Source organism: Elephantulus edwardii, unplaced genomic scaffold, assembly GCF_000299155.1.
Source record: "Elephantulus edwardii isolate Elephantulus edwardi_28Jun2011 unplaced genomic scaffold, EleEdw1.0 scaffold00284, whole genome shotgun sequence".
NCBI lineage: Eukaryota > Metazoa > Chordata > Mammalia > Macroscelidea > Macroscelididae > Elephantulus > Elephantulus edwardii.
The window spans coordinates 3,177,169-3,192,078 of NW_006400034.1; the positions used below are offsets into that span (position 1 = coordinate 3,177,169).

General features: G+C 45.5%; 1 protein-coding gene and 4 non-coding genes across 6 annotated transcripts; 3 read left to right on the forward strand and 2 right to left on the reverse strand.

The window, feature by feature from the left end:
- Positions 1-3,939: 3,939 nt before the first annotated feature.
- Positions 3,940-4,012, reverse strand: TRNAV-UAC. The gene has a single exon. It is a non-coding gene; the product is annotated as a tRNA-Val (tRNA).
- Positions 4,013-4,320: 308 nt separating this feature from the next.
- TRNAR-UCU lies at positions 4,321-4,406 on the forward strand. Its single transcript is given in 2 exon segments — positions 4,321-4,357; positions 4,371-4,406. It is a non-coding gene; the product is annotated as a tRNA-Arg (tRNA).
- A 7,513-nt stretch (positions 4,407-11,919) lies between these two features.
- On the forward strand, positions 11,920-12,366 carry LOC102855736 (endothelial differentiation-related factor 1-like). Of its 2 annotated transcripts, XM_006900437.1 has the most exons (2): positions 11,920-12,147; positions 12,199-12,366. In XM_006900437.1, the coding sequence occupies exons 1-2, from the start codon at positions 11,920-11,922 to the stop codon at positions 12,364-12,366; spliced, it is 396 nt and encodes a 131-aa protein (XP_006900499.1). The 2 variants fall into 2 exon arrangements, with proteins under 2 accessions (XP_006900499.1, XP_006900498.1); XM_006900436.1 differs by having other exon boundaries at positions 11,920-12,366.
- A 1,401-nt stretch (positions 12,367-13,767) lies between these two features.
- TRNAK-UUU lies at positions 13,768-13,840 on the forward strand. Its single transcript has one exon. It is a non-coding gene; the product is annotated as a tRNA-Lys (tRNA).
- A 955-nt stretch (positions 13,841-14,795) lies between these two features.
- TRNAF-GAA lies at positions 14,796-14,868 on the reverse strand. Its single transcript has one exon. It is a non-coding gene; the product is annotated as a tRNA-Phe (tRNA).
- Between the last annotated feature and the right edge of the window lie 42 nt (positions 14,869-14,910).

Below are 14,910 nucleotides of genomic sequence, written 5' to 3' on the forward strand. Positions count from 1 at the left end.
TAGGCTCCCTTCTTACGCGTATTTCTCTTTCTAAATATATATGTGAGGGAGCTCTGGCGGGCTAATGGGAAGAAGCTGTACTGCAATCCCAAAAGCACACGGTTCAAATCTCCCAGCTGCTCTGCAGGAGAAAGATGGGTAAGCTCCTCCCATGTGATTTACTGACTCAGAAAACCCGCTGGAGGGTCAACTATGGGTCATTTCCAACTTGACAACACACAGCAAAAACAATGCGTGAAGAGTATAAAGAATCATTTACGTAGAGAGATCTAGGAAGAAAATATGGTCAAGGAACTCCTTCTCTAAAGTACCCCGCTTACTGGCCGATTTAAATGTAGTGCATTTCTTATTGGGCAGCTAATGAAAGTTCAGCAGTTCAAATCGACTGGAGGCCAATCTCCTCCCATAAAGATTTACATTCTCAGAAATATGGTGAGTCAGGATTGACCAGGTACCAGCGGGTAAGCAGGCAGGTTGGTGCTGCCCTGAAATCCCTGATTTTGTAATATTCAGAGGGAAGGTACAGTTCACGGAGGGGAGCTAGGCACAATGTTAAAATATCTAATTTTAAATTAGATAAAGAACCAAGAGGGTAAAACAATGGGAGCGTTTATGCTGGCTGCACACAGGTTCGTGGTCCACGCTCAGCAATCTCTAGGATTAGACACAGAGGGCCTTGGGTACCATGTTTAGGGAAGGGTAGAGTCTATTTGGACAACCTGAGAATGATCTTGCTGGGAGAGGACTCTCACACAAGCCGGCTGTAACCTCCCCAGTTTTAAGTCCAAAGCCTCATCTGCTCAGCTGTGTTCACACTCTCACACCTGAAGTCCACTCAGCCGCTCTCACAGGCTGGTACATCAAATAGGAAACTCTGGTGGCTTAGCGGTAAGGAGCTGCGCTGCCAACCCAAAGGCACTTGGTTTGAATCCACAGAATTCTCTGTGAAATGAAAGATGGCCAATCTCCTCCTCTGTGATTTGTTGCTGTTATGAAGTGCTGTCATAGACGACTCCTAGTGACCCTATGAATAAAAGACCTGAGCACTGTTTACAGAGTTTCCAGAGGCAAGCCATTTCAGAAGTGGATGCCACTCCTGCTTCCAAGCTTATTTTAATCGGGAAGCTCCACCAAACACTGTCCACCATGGGTAACCATTATCACATTTGGCACAATAGTGTCACGTGTTTAGAATCATTGCACAGACCAGTGCTATACTACCTAGAAGAATGTTTGACAAAAAACCAATTTACCTATTGAAGATTTTGTCTTAAAATTGGAGGGTCAGCTGTGAGCTCAGCCCCAACTCACTGACACGTAACAAGAGTGACCTAGTAGCGAAGGAGGAGGTTTGCATTACACCAGCCTGTCCTCAGAGATAATCTCCCATGAGATTTACAGCCTCTGAAAACCCACTGCACTGTAAGCTTTGCTTCTGTTTCCACTCCACAGCCGGGGTGGGGGGTGGGGGTGGGTGGAGAAATATGAATGAATGGGTAATGTGTAAAGTTGCTGATTGAAAAATCAGAAGTTTGAATCTACCAGCCGCTCCTCAGGAGAAAGATGGACAGTCACCAACCATAACGATTTACAGACTCAGAAACACAATAAAGGGTTGCTACCAGTCAGAACTGGCTGGATGGCAGTGGGGTTGACTTTGTTTTGCCCTCAAAGACAGTGGATATTATCCCAGAATGAAGAAGACGCAGAACAGGAAACCATCAGTGACTAGATATGAGTCATTTAGCGTGCCAGAGGTAGCCAAGGGACTCAGGTACAGAAGACTGGAACATCCCAGCATGGCGACCTAGACAGAGCTCATATTTGTTTGTCTCTGGTGATGGACACGTAAGTAGTGTTGTTGTTGTTGTTAGGTGTCATCGAGCAGCAGGCGACTCGTAGCGACCATATGAACGAAAGTCCTCAACACTTGAGTGTGCTTCATCCTTTCTCCAGGTTCATAGGGTTTCCAGAGGCAAGCTATTATGGAAGTGGATGCCGCTCCTGCTTCCAGGCTTGTTTTAATCGGGGAGCTCCACCACCTGTTCTAAACCCAGCTTGACTTTGGAAGTTCCAGCTGTTCTGTCATGATCTTTAGCAAGACCTCACTTGCATGTGTTATTAATTGCATTGTTGAGTAATTTCTGCACTCTGTCAGGTTGCTGTGTTTTGAAATGGGAACAAATACGGATATCTTCCTTTCAGTTGGCCAGATAGCTGTCTTCCAAAGTTCTTGGCATAGCCTAGTGATCATGTCCAGTGATGCATCAGTTTGTTGAAACGTGTCAGTTCGTAATCCGTCAATTCCTGGGCTTTAATATTTGTCTGTCAAAACCTTCAGTGCAGCTTGAACTTCCTCCTTCATTATGAGTGGTTCTTGATTATATACTACTCCCAAAAATGTTCTGTGTTGACAATTCTTCTTGGTTCAGTGGCTCCTATCTTCTTTTAATGCTACCTGCATCATTGAAGATTTTACCCATATAGTCAGTCCTTTGGTATCACACACAATTCAAGGCTTGACTTGTCTTCAGCACTTTCAGCTTGAGAAATGCTGAACGTGTTTTTCCCCTTTTTACTTTCTATTTCCAGTTCCTTGCATATTCAATTGTAATAATCTCTGTGGGAAGCCAAATATCAAATTTAATACTAATAACAAACCAAATGCTATATCAGGATATGAGGGAGGCATAATACAAGCTAGAGTTTACCCTGTGACACTAAGGCATTCCCTAAGAGTCAACATTGTTCTTAGTTTGTATTTACTGAATCCCTCCCTGAGATAGCATAAAGTAAACAATAGAGAGGAATTTGGCCTTATCTGCAAAAGACTTCCCCTTGATCTCTTGTTTTTATTTTCTCCTCCCTTATGATTTTCCTTTGTTTACCTTCCCTATGATTCTCAATAAATACACAGAAAGGCATGGCTTGAGGCCTTCAGTCTGGGAACTGCTGCCCCCCTGTTTTCTGTTCTCTGTTCTATCTCATTCTTGGTGTTCTGTCTCATTATTAATAATTATAAAAATACATTACCCTCAGTCTGCAACAAATCTCCTTTGAAATCCTCTCTTAGTCTCTATTGCTTCAGCATTCCCTCCCCCCTTTCTTTGGGCCTTCTTCATTCTAGCGCTAGTGTCGGGGTCTTTTCCCACCACCATTTTGGACTTTCTTTCTTCCCAGTCTTTGTAAACATCTTTCATGTCTTCATGCTGTCCTTGGCATCATCCCACAACTCGGTCGGGTCTTCAATTATTATTGTCAATGCATCAAATGCATTGGCCTTATGAATATCCAGCAATATAAGATCAAGAGAGCAGCATTTGCCCAAAGTCAAAGCTCAGAAGACAGGGAAGGGTAGAAAAGACTAAGGGAATTGAGAATTACAGAAAGAAAGTGGGGGAACGAAGAATTATATTGTGGGTGTTGTTAATTAATATTATAAAATGGTTGCATGAAAAAGCAATTGCTTCATAAGCTTTCACTCAAATCCTAAATAAATAAGAATGTGGGGCTGTTTGAGGTCTTTGCCAAGTACAGATATATTCATTTCTTGAAAGGTATGTTAAGTTTAAATAATAAATCAGGCCAATGGACTAAATAATAAATCAGAAGGTCAGAGGGCTTGGAGTTCAACAATAAAAGAGTGAGTGGCCACAGAAAATTCCTCATTTGAATGGTGACAGCAGTTTTAAAAGCATGGCACAGTTCGCGACCAGGGAGGCTTAGGGAACTTGAAGTTGGGCCAAGGCGGAGGCAGGAGGCAGCTCGGGGCTTCCAGGCGCTCCGAGGGGCTGCTTCCAGCAGCGAGGTGGGCGCGGTCACCTGCACTTCCACGGAGGCGCCACGCGGGGGCAGCCGCAGCCAAGTGAAAAGGCCGCTTCCTGGAGCAAAACTCGATATCCGGCTACGTCAATGTGAAGAACAAAATAGACCACCTCTTGGTTCCACTGGGGCTCGAACCCAGGACCTTCTGCGTGTAAAGCAGACGTGATAACCGCTACACTATGGAACCGTCTGTGTGTGAGTGCCGGCGAGTTTTTCTAACTCTACACAAAGACTTTCCGCCCCCCCCCCTTCTTCGTCGATCGCAGAATGAGGTTCAAATTTAGCACCCCGCGAGCGCGCGCAGAGAAAAACTTTCAAAGGATCTTGGACTTGGGTGCACAAGTCCCAGCCCTGCTTCTCCGGGCGACGCGGGCTGCACAGCGACTTGGTGCCGGCGATAGCGGGGTACGAGCGAGGCCCGTCCCTGGGTGAGTGCCCCCGGCCACAGGCCACTCCGTCCTTGATGGGAGCGACGCGAAGGGGTATACAACATCTGGCTCTGTGGCGCAATGGATAGCGCATTGGACTTCTAGATAGGTGAAGGCATTCAAAGGTTGTGGGTTCGAGTCCCACCAGAGTCGCTTTTTATCTGCGGGGTGCATTCAAACTACAAAGGAAAAGAAAACTTTGGTCCTTAAAAATCCTCAGTACAGAAAAATTAAAAATTCGCGCTACGACTTGCCCACTTTCAAACAGGAAAAATAATTCCAAGTTCCTTGTATGTCCCTTCAAGAAGGTGAAAGAGGTCTTTCGCTACTTGAGCCTTTTCTCAACCAACATGTTTGTAACTTCAGAGTTTCTGATAATTGCAAGTGAAGAAATTAAAATTAGTGTGATAAGCTAAAACTTCTTGGTTTTTTTTTTTTCCTCCCTCATTGTTTTATTACAGGAGGAGTGAAAGTATTTTAAACTCTGAACTTCGTAGTATCTCTGATTATCTGAACATGAAGGTTCCAGGAGTGAGGTTGGCCGTGTGGAAGAGGCTCTGTCCTCACAGCTGGCGGGGTATGCACTCAATGAGTGTTCGAGTCCTCTTCTCTTCTGCCTAATTCCTCACAGTCAGCAGCTGAGGTTCCTTTTAAAATCTGGTCTTCTTCCTAAAACAGGCAAGAAACCTAGAAATGGTTTGGTTAAGGGACAATGGTAAGTCAATCTATTGTTGGGTTAATGCATTGTTTGGGTGATGTGTTGTGTGGTTAATGTCCCTTTGACTAGTATACCAACAACTGAAGAGCTGAAGACAGTGTTTGCTTGAACTGCGTGGGGGGCAGGGGGATGTGTGCAATAGACCTGTGCAGTAAAAAGTCTTACTCTGAAATTAATTAGTCAACATTTCTTTCTTGAGATCTTGGTATATACTAAATTCTCTTCCAAACAATAAGATTGTGAGAATACAGAATTTAAAAAAAAAAGTAAACGCCGCGCAAGGCCCTTATAGACAAGGTGTTGACAGTGGTGTGAGCATGACAGGAGGAAAAGATGTTTAAACCATAAAAAAAAGGAATATTTCAGAGGGTGATGATAAATATAACAGGGTGGCATGATGTTGTTACTGCTGTGTACCATCAAGTCGGAACCGACTCACAGCCGACTCTCCAGTGGGTTTTCAGAGGCTGTAAATCGCACGGGAGGAGACTGTCCGTCCTTCTCCCCGCCAGAGCCCGCGGGCAAGATAGTGACATAGCAATGTTTCAGGACAAGTCTGTTTGTTCCCTTTGATTATGAAAAATCATTAACAGTCACTTTCTCCTCAAACGAAAATCTCCAAGGGCCGGTTAGTTCTGTCCCATTTCCCTCCAGTAAACATCTTCCCTGACCAACGACCCCCACTCAGCTCTCCATTCTGTTCAAACAGGTTTTTCTATCTTGCTGTGCCCCAGGGGCTGGAGCTACTGCTGGGTACAAGAGGGCAGGTTCCTTGCCTGAAAGTTTACAGCCTCCGAAACCTGAAGGAGGGCTGCTGGAAGTTGGAGTTGACTTGATAGCAGAGGGTTGGATTTTTAGGGGTAGGGGTCTGGGATGGGCCTTGGGAGAAAGGATTCAAAGCCGAAACATTGGGCTCAGACCCATGAAACAGAGTTGGAGTAGAAGGTAAAAATTGGGCATCATAACAGGGACAGGCTCAGAACCGCCAGCATCTCACTCCATCTGGGGAGCATTCAGCAGAGATTCTGGATCCACCCTGAGCCCTGTCTCCAAGGAGCAGGAAGCACTTCCCAAACCCAAGGAAGGAGGGCCATGGAAAGAGAGTGGGATTTTAAGATGGAAGTAAAAAAAAAAAAAAAAACAGTGACAGAACGGAAGGGAAACATGAAGTGTGAAAATGACCTAGAAGCAGCTCTGATACACTCTCTCTTCTAAACAGGGCTGTGGCCTCTGCCCACTCCATAGACACAGGACTAAATACAATTGGGGACTTCAGGTCTCAAAGTGCTTGGTGCCTGTGGGTCTCTCTTCGTTCCTGGGGAAAATGATCTTGGTCTCTGTTCGCCCAGGCCTGGTCTCAGCAGGTGAGCATGTCTGTACGTACAGTCAGAGGTCCAGAGAGGAGCAGGTGGAGATTGGGTGACGGCTGCGGGATGACTCCTGGTGAGCTCCCCTTCTTCCAAGGGAAGCCTGGTTGAACAAACACCTGTCTTCTGATCCTGCGTAGAGATCCAACTCTTCATCTGTGAATACTCTACCTAAAGCATCTGTGATTTTTTTTAAAAATTACTATCTTTAAAAACCCAAACAAGGCGGGGGGAACCCCACCTAACGCTAAACATTAGGGAGCTCTGGTGGTTTATAGGTAAGAAAGAAGCTGCACTGCAATCCCAAAGGCATAAGGTTCAAATCCACCAGCTGCACTGGGAAAGGATAGGCAATCTCACATGCAATGTCCCTGAAAATCCACTGGGAGATCAGCTATGGGTCGGTTCTGATTCTTCAGCAAACACAGAAACAACAGTCCTAAATCTGGCTTAGATTCTGTGTGGCCATGACAGTGAATTATTAAACTCAGCAGACAGGTAGAGAGCTATAGGAGGGGACTCTGGTGTCAGAATTGTTTACAGGGTTGCAGGGTGGAGGGCTCACCTCTCCTCCTATGATTCAGCTTTGATTGATTGAGGCCATCAGACCCTGCCACCCTCATGCATTTTTAGAGACCCTCACAGCCGAGGAAATTTCTGGTTTTAATGTTTTTCTGCTGTCATCTGTAGAAAATACAGCATCAGGAAGCGTTATTCTGAAGGGCCTCCTGTGGGAACCCAAAAGGTTGGGTAATTTAACATGCCACATGTGGATTATTTGGGGTTCCCCTGCTTCTTCTTTTATTATAACAGAAGGCATATATGTTTGTTGAACTGGTAAGTGTTAGTCATATGTATTCCCTCAATCAAAGTATAGGGAGAAATTAATACATGCTTGTTTTTAAAAATCCCGTAGTCCAGATAATACATAAAGGAAAGAAATCAAAAGACATAAAGCGTTGGGAAAGTCTGCTGTCAAGAATCTCTTCAAAGTGCTAAGGAGTAATGTTGTCAATTTAAAGACTAAGGCGCACCTGATTCATGTCTTGTCATGTCATGTCAATCATTTGCTATGTATCTGAAAGTTGAAAAACGAATGAGGTTGACAGAAGAAGAATTGATGCCTTTGAATTACAGTGTTGGAGAAAAAGACTGAACATCCCATGAACTGTTAAGAAAATAAACAAGTCTGTTTTGGAGGAAGTATAACCAAAATGCTCCTTAGAGGGAAGAATGGTGAAACATTGGCTCACATAATTTGGACATATTTTCAGGAGAGGATAGTCCTTGGGAAAAGCTGTCCTGCTGGGAAAGGCAGAGGGTCAGTGAAACTGAAGCCCCTCAACCAAATGGATTGACACAGTGCCTGGAGTAATGGGCTCACATATGTCAGAGATGATGAGGACGGCACAGGACAGGACAGGGTTCAGATCCACTGTTCATAGGGTTGACTCAGGGACCCCTAACTGCAACTCTCTTCATTGTCATTTTCAACAGATGCGCAGCTTTGCAAATCTGATCTTTCAATAAATAGCCCTAAAATATGTAAAACTTCTTATGTGTAACAATACACATACATATATAAAGAAGTAAATGTATATATGTCTTCATATTATAACCTTTAAATGTTTTACAGGTGGCATCCACTTCCTAAACAGCGTGCCTCTGGAAACTCTATGAACTTTGATAAATGACAATAGTTCTAGAAAGGCTTCAAGGCTTTTGTTCATAGGGTTACTATGAGTAGTGCTCGACTCAATGGCAATCAACAATAGCTGGGAAGTTGAGGGTTCTAACCAAACAGAGGCAATTCAGACAGATATGATACTCTGCTTCTGGAAGGTCACAACTTTGAAAACTCCGTGGAATAAAGTTCTACTCTGCACACGTGGGGTCACCAGGAGCCAGAGTGGACATGGCAGCAACTCTTTAAAATGCTAAAGAAAAAGGTTATCGATTTAAAGACTAAGGTGCACCTGACCCAAGCCATTGTATTATCATTCGCTCCCTGTGCATCTGAAAGTTGGACGATGAATGAGGAAGAATTGATGGGTTTTTTTAAATTAGGGGGTTGGGAAAGAATATTGAATATACCATTAAATATACCATTGATGGTCAAAAGATCAAACTAATCTGTCTTGGAGGAAGTGAAACCAGCATGCTTCTTAGAGGCAAGGATGATGAAACTTCATCTCACTCATTTGGGGCATATCTTCAGGAGGGGTCCAATCAGAAAAAGACATCATGCTGAGAAAAATAGAGGGGCAGCAAGAGAAAGGAAGACCCTCACTGAGGTAGACTGACTATCCATCTGTGACTACCACAATGAACTTGATCATGACAGTGATCTAGAGTTGCTATGAATTATAGTCCCTTTAAAGGCATCTTACAAAAAAAAAAACACCCAAAACAAAGCAAAACTCAAACACTATTATACCACACATACTTTTAAATTCCTTAATATTTATCCACTAAACATGGACTGGATCTCTCTCCATAACTGATACTTTGTAAAACTTTGCCCTTGATCTTCCTAATAAACAATCAGCCTTGGATTCCACAGGTTCTATATTTGCCAGTTCTGTATCTGTAGAGTCAATCACAAATATTTAGGAATAATACACACACACACCCCGCTACATACACACACACACACACACACACCACACACATACCCCTACACACACACACCCCTACACACACATACCCCTCTACACACACACACACACACACTGCATCCCAGGAGACCTTGTTAGCAAGAACTCCTCTGGTGTACTTAACCCTTTAGGGGTAAGAGACTCCAAAGATTGCTGACAAGAAACAGATCTTAGAACTGGACCTAGGTTGTTTTCAACCCGGACCCCCTGAAGCTCCCTCATTTTCAAGGGTCTCAGGTGTTCCTGGAACATGTCCTGGTCCAGCAGACCTCTTATTATCACTAACCCTTCCGGGATCCTTCAAGCCAATATTGGCAGAACTGAGAACACTTAGAACCAAGAGCCTCGAGGCTGAGGTGCTGCGTGCACATTTTGGGAGCTATCTTGACTGTATTTTGTTATTAATCTGAATTCTATAACCTTTTAACTTCCCCAGTATGGTTCTGTGTGATCAGTGAGCTATCACCTTGGATTTTGGACCCAGCCAATCAGTAAGATTTGTGTTGAGATGAGGAGAAGGGGGCATGGGAGCAAGGGGGCATGGCTGACCTGATGGGAATTGGTTTTGCAATAATGATGCTGTGAGCAGGGATAGTTTCCTCCGTGGTCAGTATAGGTCAGATAGGATGCTCCCACATGGCCTTGTTCTTTTCACATTAAGAGACATGAGCATATACAGATTTTTATATCCACAAAGGTCCTGGGAGTAATTCCCTGTGGATACAGGAGACTGGCCTTATTTCTCCATGAAAGAATGCAAAGCTGTTTGTTCCCCATATTGGCCTGTGTCTCTGCACCCCAGGGAAAATGAAAATGGGTGTGAGCTGCCCCTCACAGATTTCCCTCCATTTCAAAGGATCTTACCCAATGATGAATTCAAATCTGGCCTAAAAAAAAAAGTCTAGGACACAACTTCCAGGGTAACAGACCTTCCTAAAAATACAAAATCTGCCATACAGTTTGTCCGATCAGTCTTTCAATGGCCTTTTCTGGAAAATACTTTTCCCTAGCAAAGTAAAATAAACCAACTCATTGTCCAGGAAACTGCAAAGACAAAGTGAAAGACAACAAGCACTTTCTAATACCTTTGTAGCTGGAACCAAGCGTTCTCCTTAAACTCTGGTGAAGTGTTTCCTGTAGCAGCTTGAAATTAATAGTTTGTACTCTCTAAGCAAAAGAGATTCTCTTTACAACTAATGGATACAAATGTATAATTATTAAACTAATATTGAGTAACATTATTATAGTATCTTAAAAGAAAGGGGGACCTCCCCTTTGTCCAGCAAGGTTAATAAAGCAAAGCCTTTCTTTGTATTTTTCTATTTGCTCCGCTAATCTGTAGCTGGGAGTTCCTCCCTTTAAATGACGACCTGTGAACAGCACCAACTGTCTCGAGAACACTGATAAGATGAGACCAGCCAGTCTAGGGGATGGTGGCCAACAGGACACCTGGACAAAGGACAATACTGTAAAAACCTCTCACGCTCTACTCTTCTGCCCTCCCTTATATAAGATGACCCTGCAGTCTCTCATGCAGAGGCAGCTTTGGGAAGCCCATATTCCCTGTCTCCTGTATATATAACAACTGTTGTCATTGTTGTTGTTGTTGCTAGGTGTCCTAGAGTTGAGTACAACAACTCTTAGGAATCCTATGAACAATAGATCTAACCCTGTCCTATCCTGTGCCACCCTCATCATCGCCAATACACTTGAGCTCATTGCTGCAGTCACTGTGTCAATCTATCATGTGGAGGGTCTTCCTGTTTTTCGCTTGGCCTTCAGCCTCAAAAACAACTATGACATATCATCTCACCCCAGTCAGAATAGCAAAATTTAACAGAACAGCAAACATCAAATGCTGGCGAGATTGTGGAGAAACTGGAACCCTGATTCACTGTTGGTGGGAGTGTAAAATGGTGTAACCACTGTGGAAAGCAGTATGGCGCTTTCTCAGAAAGTTACAAATAGAGATACCATTTGACCCAGCAATTCCACTACTGGGAATATACCCTGAAGAGACCATAACTGACACCCAAGCAGATATATGCACACTCATGTTTATTGCAGCTTTGTTCACAATAGCAAGGAGTTGGAAACAACCTAAGTGCCTATCAACAAACGAACGTATAGAGAAGCTGTGGTGTATTCACACAATGGAATACTATGCTGCATTGAAAAACAAGGAACTCATGCAGTATTATTCAAAATGGGTGACCCTGGAGGATATTATGCTGAGTGAAATATCTCAGTCACAAAAGGACAAATACTGCATGGTGCCACTGTTGTAAAACAAAACTGACATCAGGGTTGGAGGGAGACTGAGAAAGATGGGATAAATGATGTATACTGTATTGAAACAGATAAGGGAGAAAACTTTTTAAAAGGGATATGTGATTGGGTATTTTTGTCATGACAGGAGTCCAGAGCGAAGGCTGCACAGTGGAGTGGACCTGGGAGGAGGGATTGTATAATAATGAAGGAATTTTTCTTTTACTTTTCAAAGAGAAGTGCAAATTGAGGGGATGGAGAAGTAGGCAGGGAGAAAAGTGCAACAATGAATGAATGGAAAGCCTCAGTCTCTGTAAACGTTCATTAAAATTAATAATAATTAAAAAAAAGAAATAGCCTCTCCCAACAACATGACTACAATATAAGAGAGGGCCACCTTTGCCTCTAAGGAGAGTTCTGGCTGCACCATTTCCAAGACATCCGTTTTTTTTGTGTGTGTGTTTGTTTTTTTTTTTGGTAGTGCATGGGATACTTAGTACTCTTCTCCAACACCACAGCTTAAAGGTCCTCGGTTCATCTTCTGTCATCCTTTTCAGTGCCCAGATCTCAGATGAGTAACAAGTTGTTAAAAAGACCATAGCCAGCTGCCTCGGAGCCGCCTGACTGAGTCGGCGACCGACCGCGCCCGACCCGCCATGGCCGAGAGCGACTGGGACACGGTGACGGTGCTGCGCAAGAAGGGCCCCACGGCGGCCCAGGCCAAGTCCAAGCAGGCCATCTTGGCTGCCCAGAGAAGAGGCGAAGACGTGGAGACATCCAAGAAATGGGCAGCTGGCCAGAACAAGCAGCACTCTGTCACCAAGAACACTGCCAAGCTGGACCGGGAGACAGAGGAGCTGCACCACGACAGGGTGACCCTGGAAGTTGGCAAAGTGATCCAGCAGGGCCGGCAGAGCAAGGGGCTTACGCAAAAGGACCTGGCCACGAAAATCAATGAGAAACCGCAAGTGATTGCTGACTACGAGAGTGGGCGGGCCATCCCTAACAACCAGGTGCTGGGCAAGATCGAGAGAGCCATTGGTCTCAAACTCCGGGGTAAGGACGTGGGGAAGCCCATTGAGAAGGGGCCAAGGGCGAAATGAACACAAAGCCTCGAAGTCAGTCCCGGCTGATCTCGTCCGGTGGCTTCCCAACCCCAGGACTGGCACCAGCCTTGCTGGGGACCCTCATCTTGTACCTGCTGTCAAACAAACTAATTGTGCAAAGAAAAAAAAAAAAAAAGACCATAGCCTAAATCAAGCGCACTTTAGTCTTCAGACTGACATCATTACACTTCAATATTTTGGAGAAGTCCCTGACAGCAGAATTCCTCAATGCACTATGTCTCCTGACTGCTGGTGCCAACCAAGATGAAACCATTGACAGCTTTAGTCTTCTTTCACACCAGCTGGCCTTCAAGATTACAGTCAGCAGAGCTGTAGTTTTCTGGTAACAAAACTCTAGAGTGGCAGACATATCTGTTTCTAGATTGCCTGTCTAGAGACTAAAGTATGCCTGATCCAGGCCATTGTCTTTGCAATTGCTTGCTATGCATCAGAGAGCTGGACAATGACTAGGGATGTTGTCTTTGAGCTGTAGTGCTGGAGAAGAGTTTTGTACTGCTAAGAGAACTCACAGGTCTGTCTTAGCAAGGGTGAAACCAAGCTCCTCTTTGGAGGCAAGAATTTTGAGACTCCATCTCACGTATTTTGGGGCATGTAGCCAGGAGGGACCAGTCCTTGGAGAAGAATATCATGCTTGGAAGGGTGGAGGGACAGCGCAGGAGAGGAATACCCTGGTGCAATGGATTGACACAATAACTGGGGTAATGGGGGTAGGTGTGTCAGAGACAGTAAGACTGGCTCAGGAGAGAACAGGGTTCAGAGCTATTGTGCATAGGGTCGCTGTTAGTCATGGTCGACTCGAGGCACATAACAACAACAGACTGCCAACACCTTTCTCTCGCAGAGTCGCTTAGCAGCCTAGAGCTTAAGCGCTGCACCACCAGAGACCCTTTGATGACGTAAAAAATTCTCCTTTCACGTCTGCTGTTACCTCTGGTAGAATTTCCTTTCCACTGGCTCCAGGGGAGCCGTTGATCCCACACAGTTCAGTGCACCCCCTTCTGGGACTTGGCCACCTCGGGGCTCCCGGGCCACGTGGCTGACGGGGCGCTTCTGTGTGGCGTGTTCTGCAGCCCTGCGAGGGCTGGCACTGGGTCTTTGCAGCCCCACAAGGCAGTTTATTAAGGTCCTGGAGCGTGGCAAGTAAGCAATCCACGTGCAATAGAAGATGCTGAAGAACCTAACTCCTGATTCCTAATCCTCCGCCCCCAGGAGCTCCCCGGCTCCTCAGAGGCCACGGCAGAGTCCGTCCGGCCAAAATCCCTCTGCATGTCCCTGGACCACCAGCCCCAAGGCCCGGGAGATGGAGCGCGCAGGACGCAGTGTGGCCACGTGGCCTGTTTGCCTCGGGATCTGCTGCGGGAGCTCATTTACTCAGAAGCCCGGATAGCTCAGTCGGTAGAGCATCAGACTTTTAATCTGAGGGTCCAGGGTTCAAGTCCCTGTTCGGGCGGGAACTATTTTAAATAGAAGGAGAATCAGATAAGAAATAAAGAGATTGGATTTGAGTAGAAGTCTAAAAATTAAACTCTTGTATGGAGTAGAAAGCCTAGATTCTCTGGCCTGAGAGACTAAATACTGAGGGAAATGTCTATAGCATGCAAGGAGAAGTAAGTAATTTCAGGATATACTGCCTTACAGTTGGACAAATTGTTCAGAACTAATATATCTTTTATTTTAAAAACAAAATCTGTAATCCCGAAGGCCTGTAATCCCCCAGTTGCCCCACGGGAAAAGGATTGGCAATCTCCTGGATTGACCAGACGGTCAGCTCCACCCCACACGACTATACCAGCAACATCATGTTTAAAACAATACTCACCATCAGACCACCACGATCACAACCAGGAGGGCGGCCGCGTCTCTGCATCCGGCCCATAACCAGCAGAAACTGGGCATCAAGAAATCCTGCTTGTTTTCTTTCTTAAAAGCTCAGCGAGGAGGTGGTGCCCAGGGACCTTTCAGGTGGACTGTCCGTGGACACCGGCTGGTGGGGAGGCCCCCGGGCAGCGTGGTGGCCGTGGTCAGTGAAGACACAGACACTCACAGCGAGGACGCTGCTCCTGGGCTCCGGCCTCGCACTGCCCGGGACTCAGAGCCCCGTGGGGACCCCTGACCTGGCCGGGAGTCCACGTGCAGGGGCCAGCGTCCCCAGGGCGCGGGTTAGGGCCTGCACGTGCTTTGCGTTGACTGCGTGCTGTGTGTGTGTGTGTGTGTGTGTGTGTGGTTTGCACAAATGTGCGGTGTAAGAATACGACCAATAAGGAAGCAGAAGGCCCTTAAAACAATCCCCTTCAATAAACGGACCCAGGGGTGCACAGGGTTACCCCTAAAGTGACACAGTAGACACTGGGGAGATGACACAGGATCGAACGTGGTATCCAAAGCGGAGGCGCCAGCAAAACAGCTGCCGAAACCCGGGATCGAACCAGGGACCTTTAGATCTTCAGTCTAACGCTCTCCCAACTGAGCTATTTCGGCAGGCACAAACGTCCCTTTCCCCTACTCGAGAAATTAAAAAAA

What these genes read in the sequence shown, in the direction of transcription:
- LOC102855736 (XM_006900436.1), top strand. Translation starts at nt 11,920, where the DNA reads ATGGCCGAGAGCGACTGGGACACGGTGACGGTGCTGCGCAAGAAGGGC.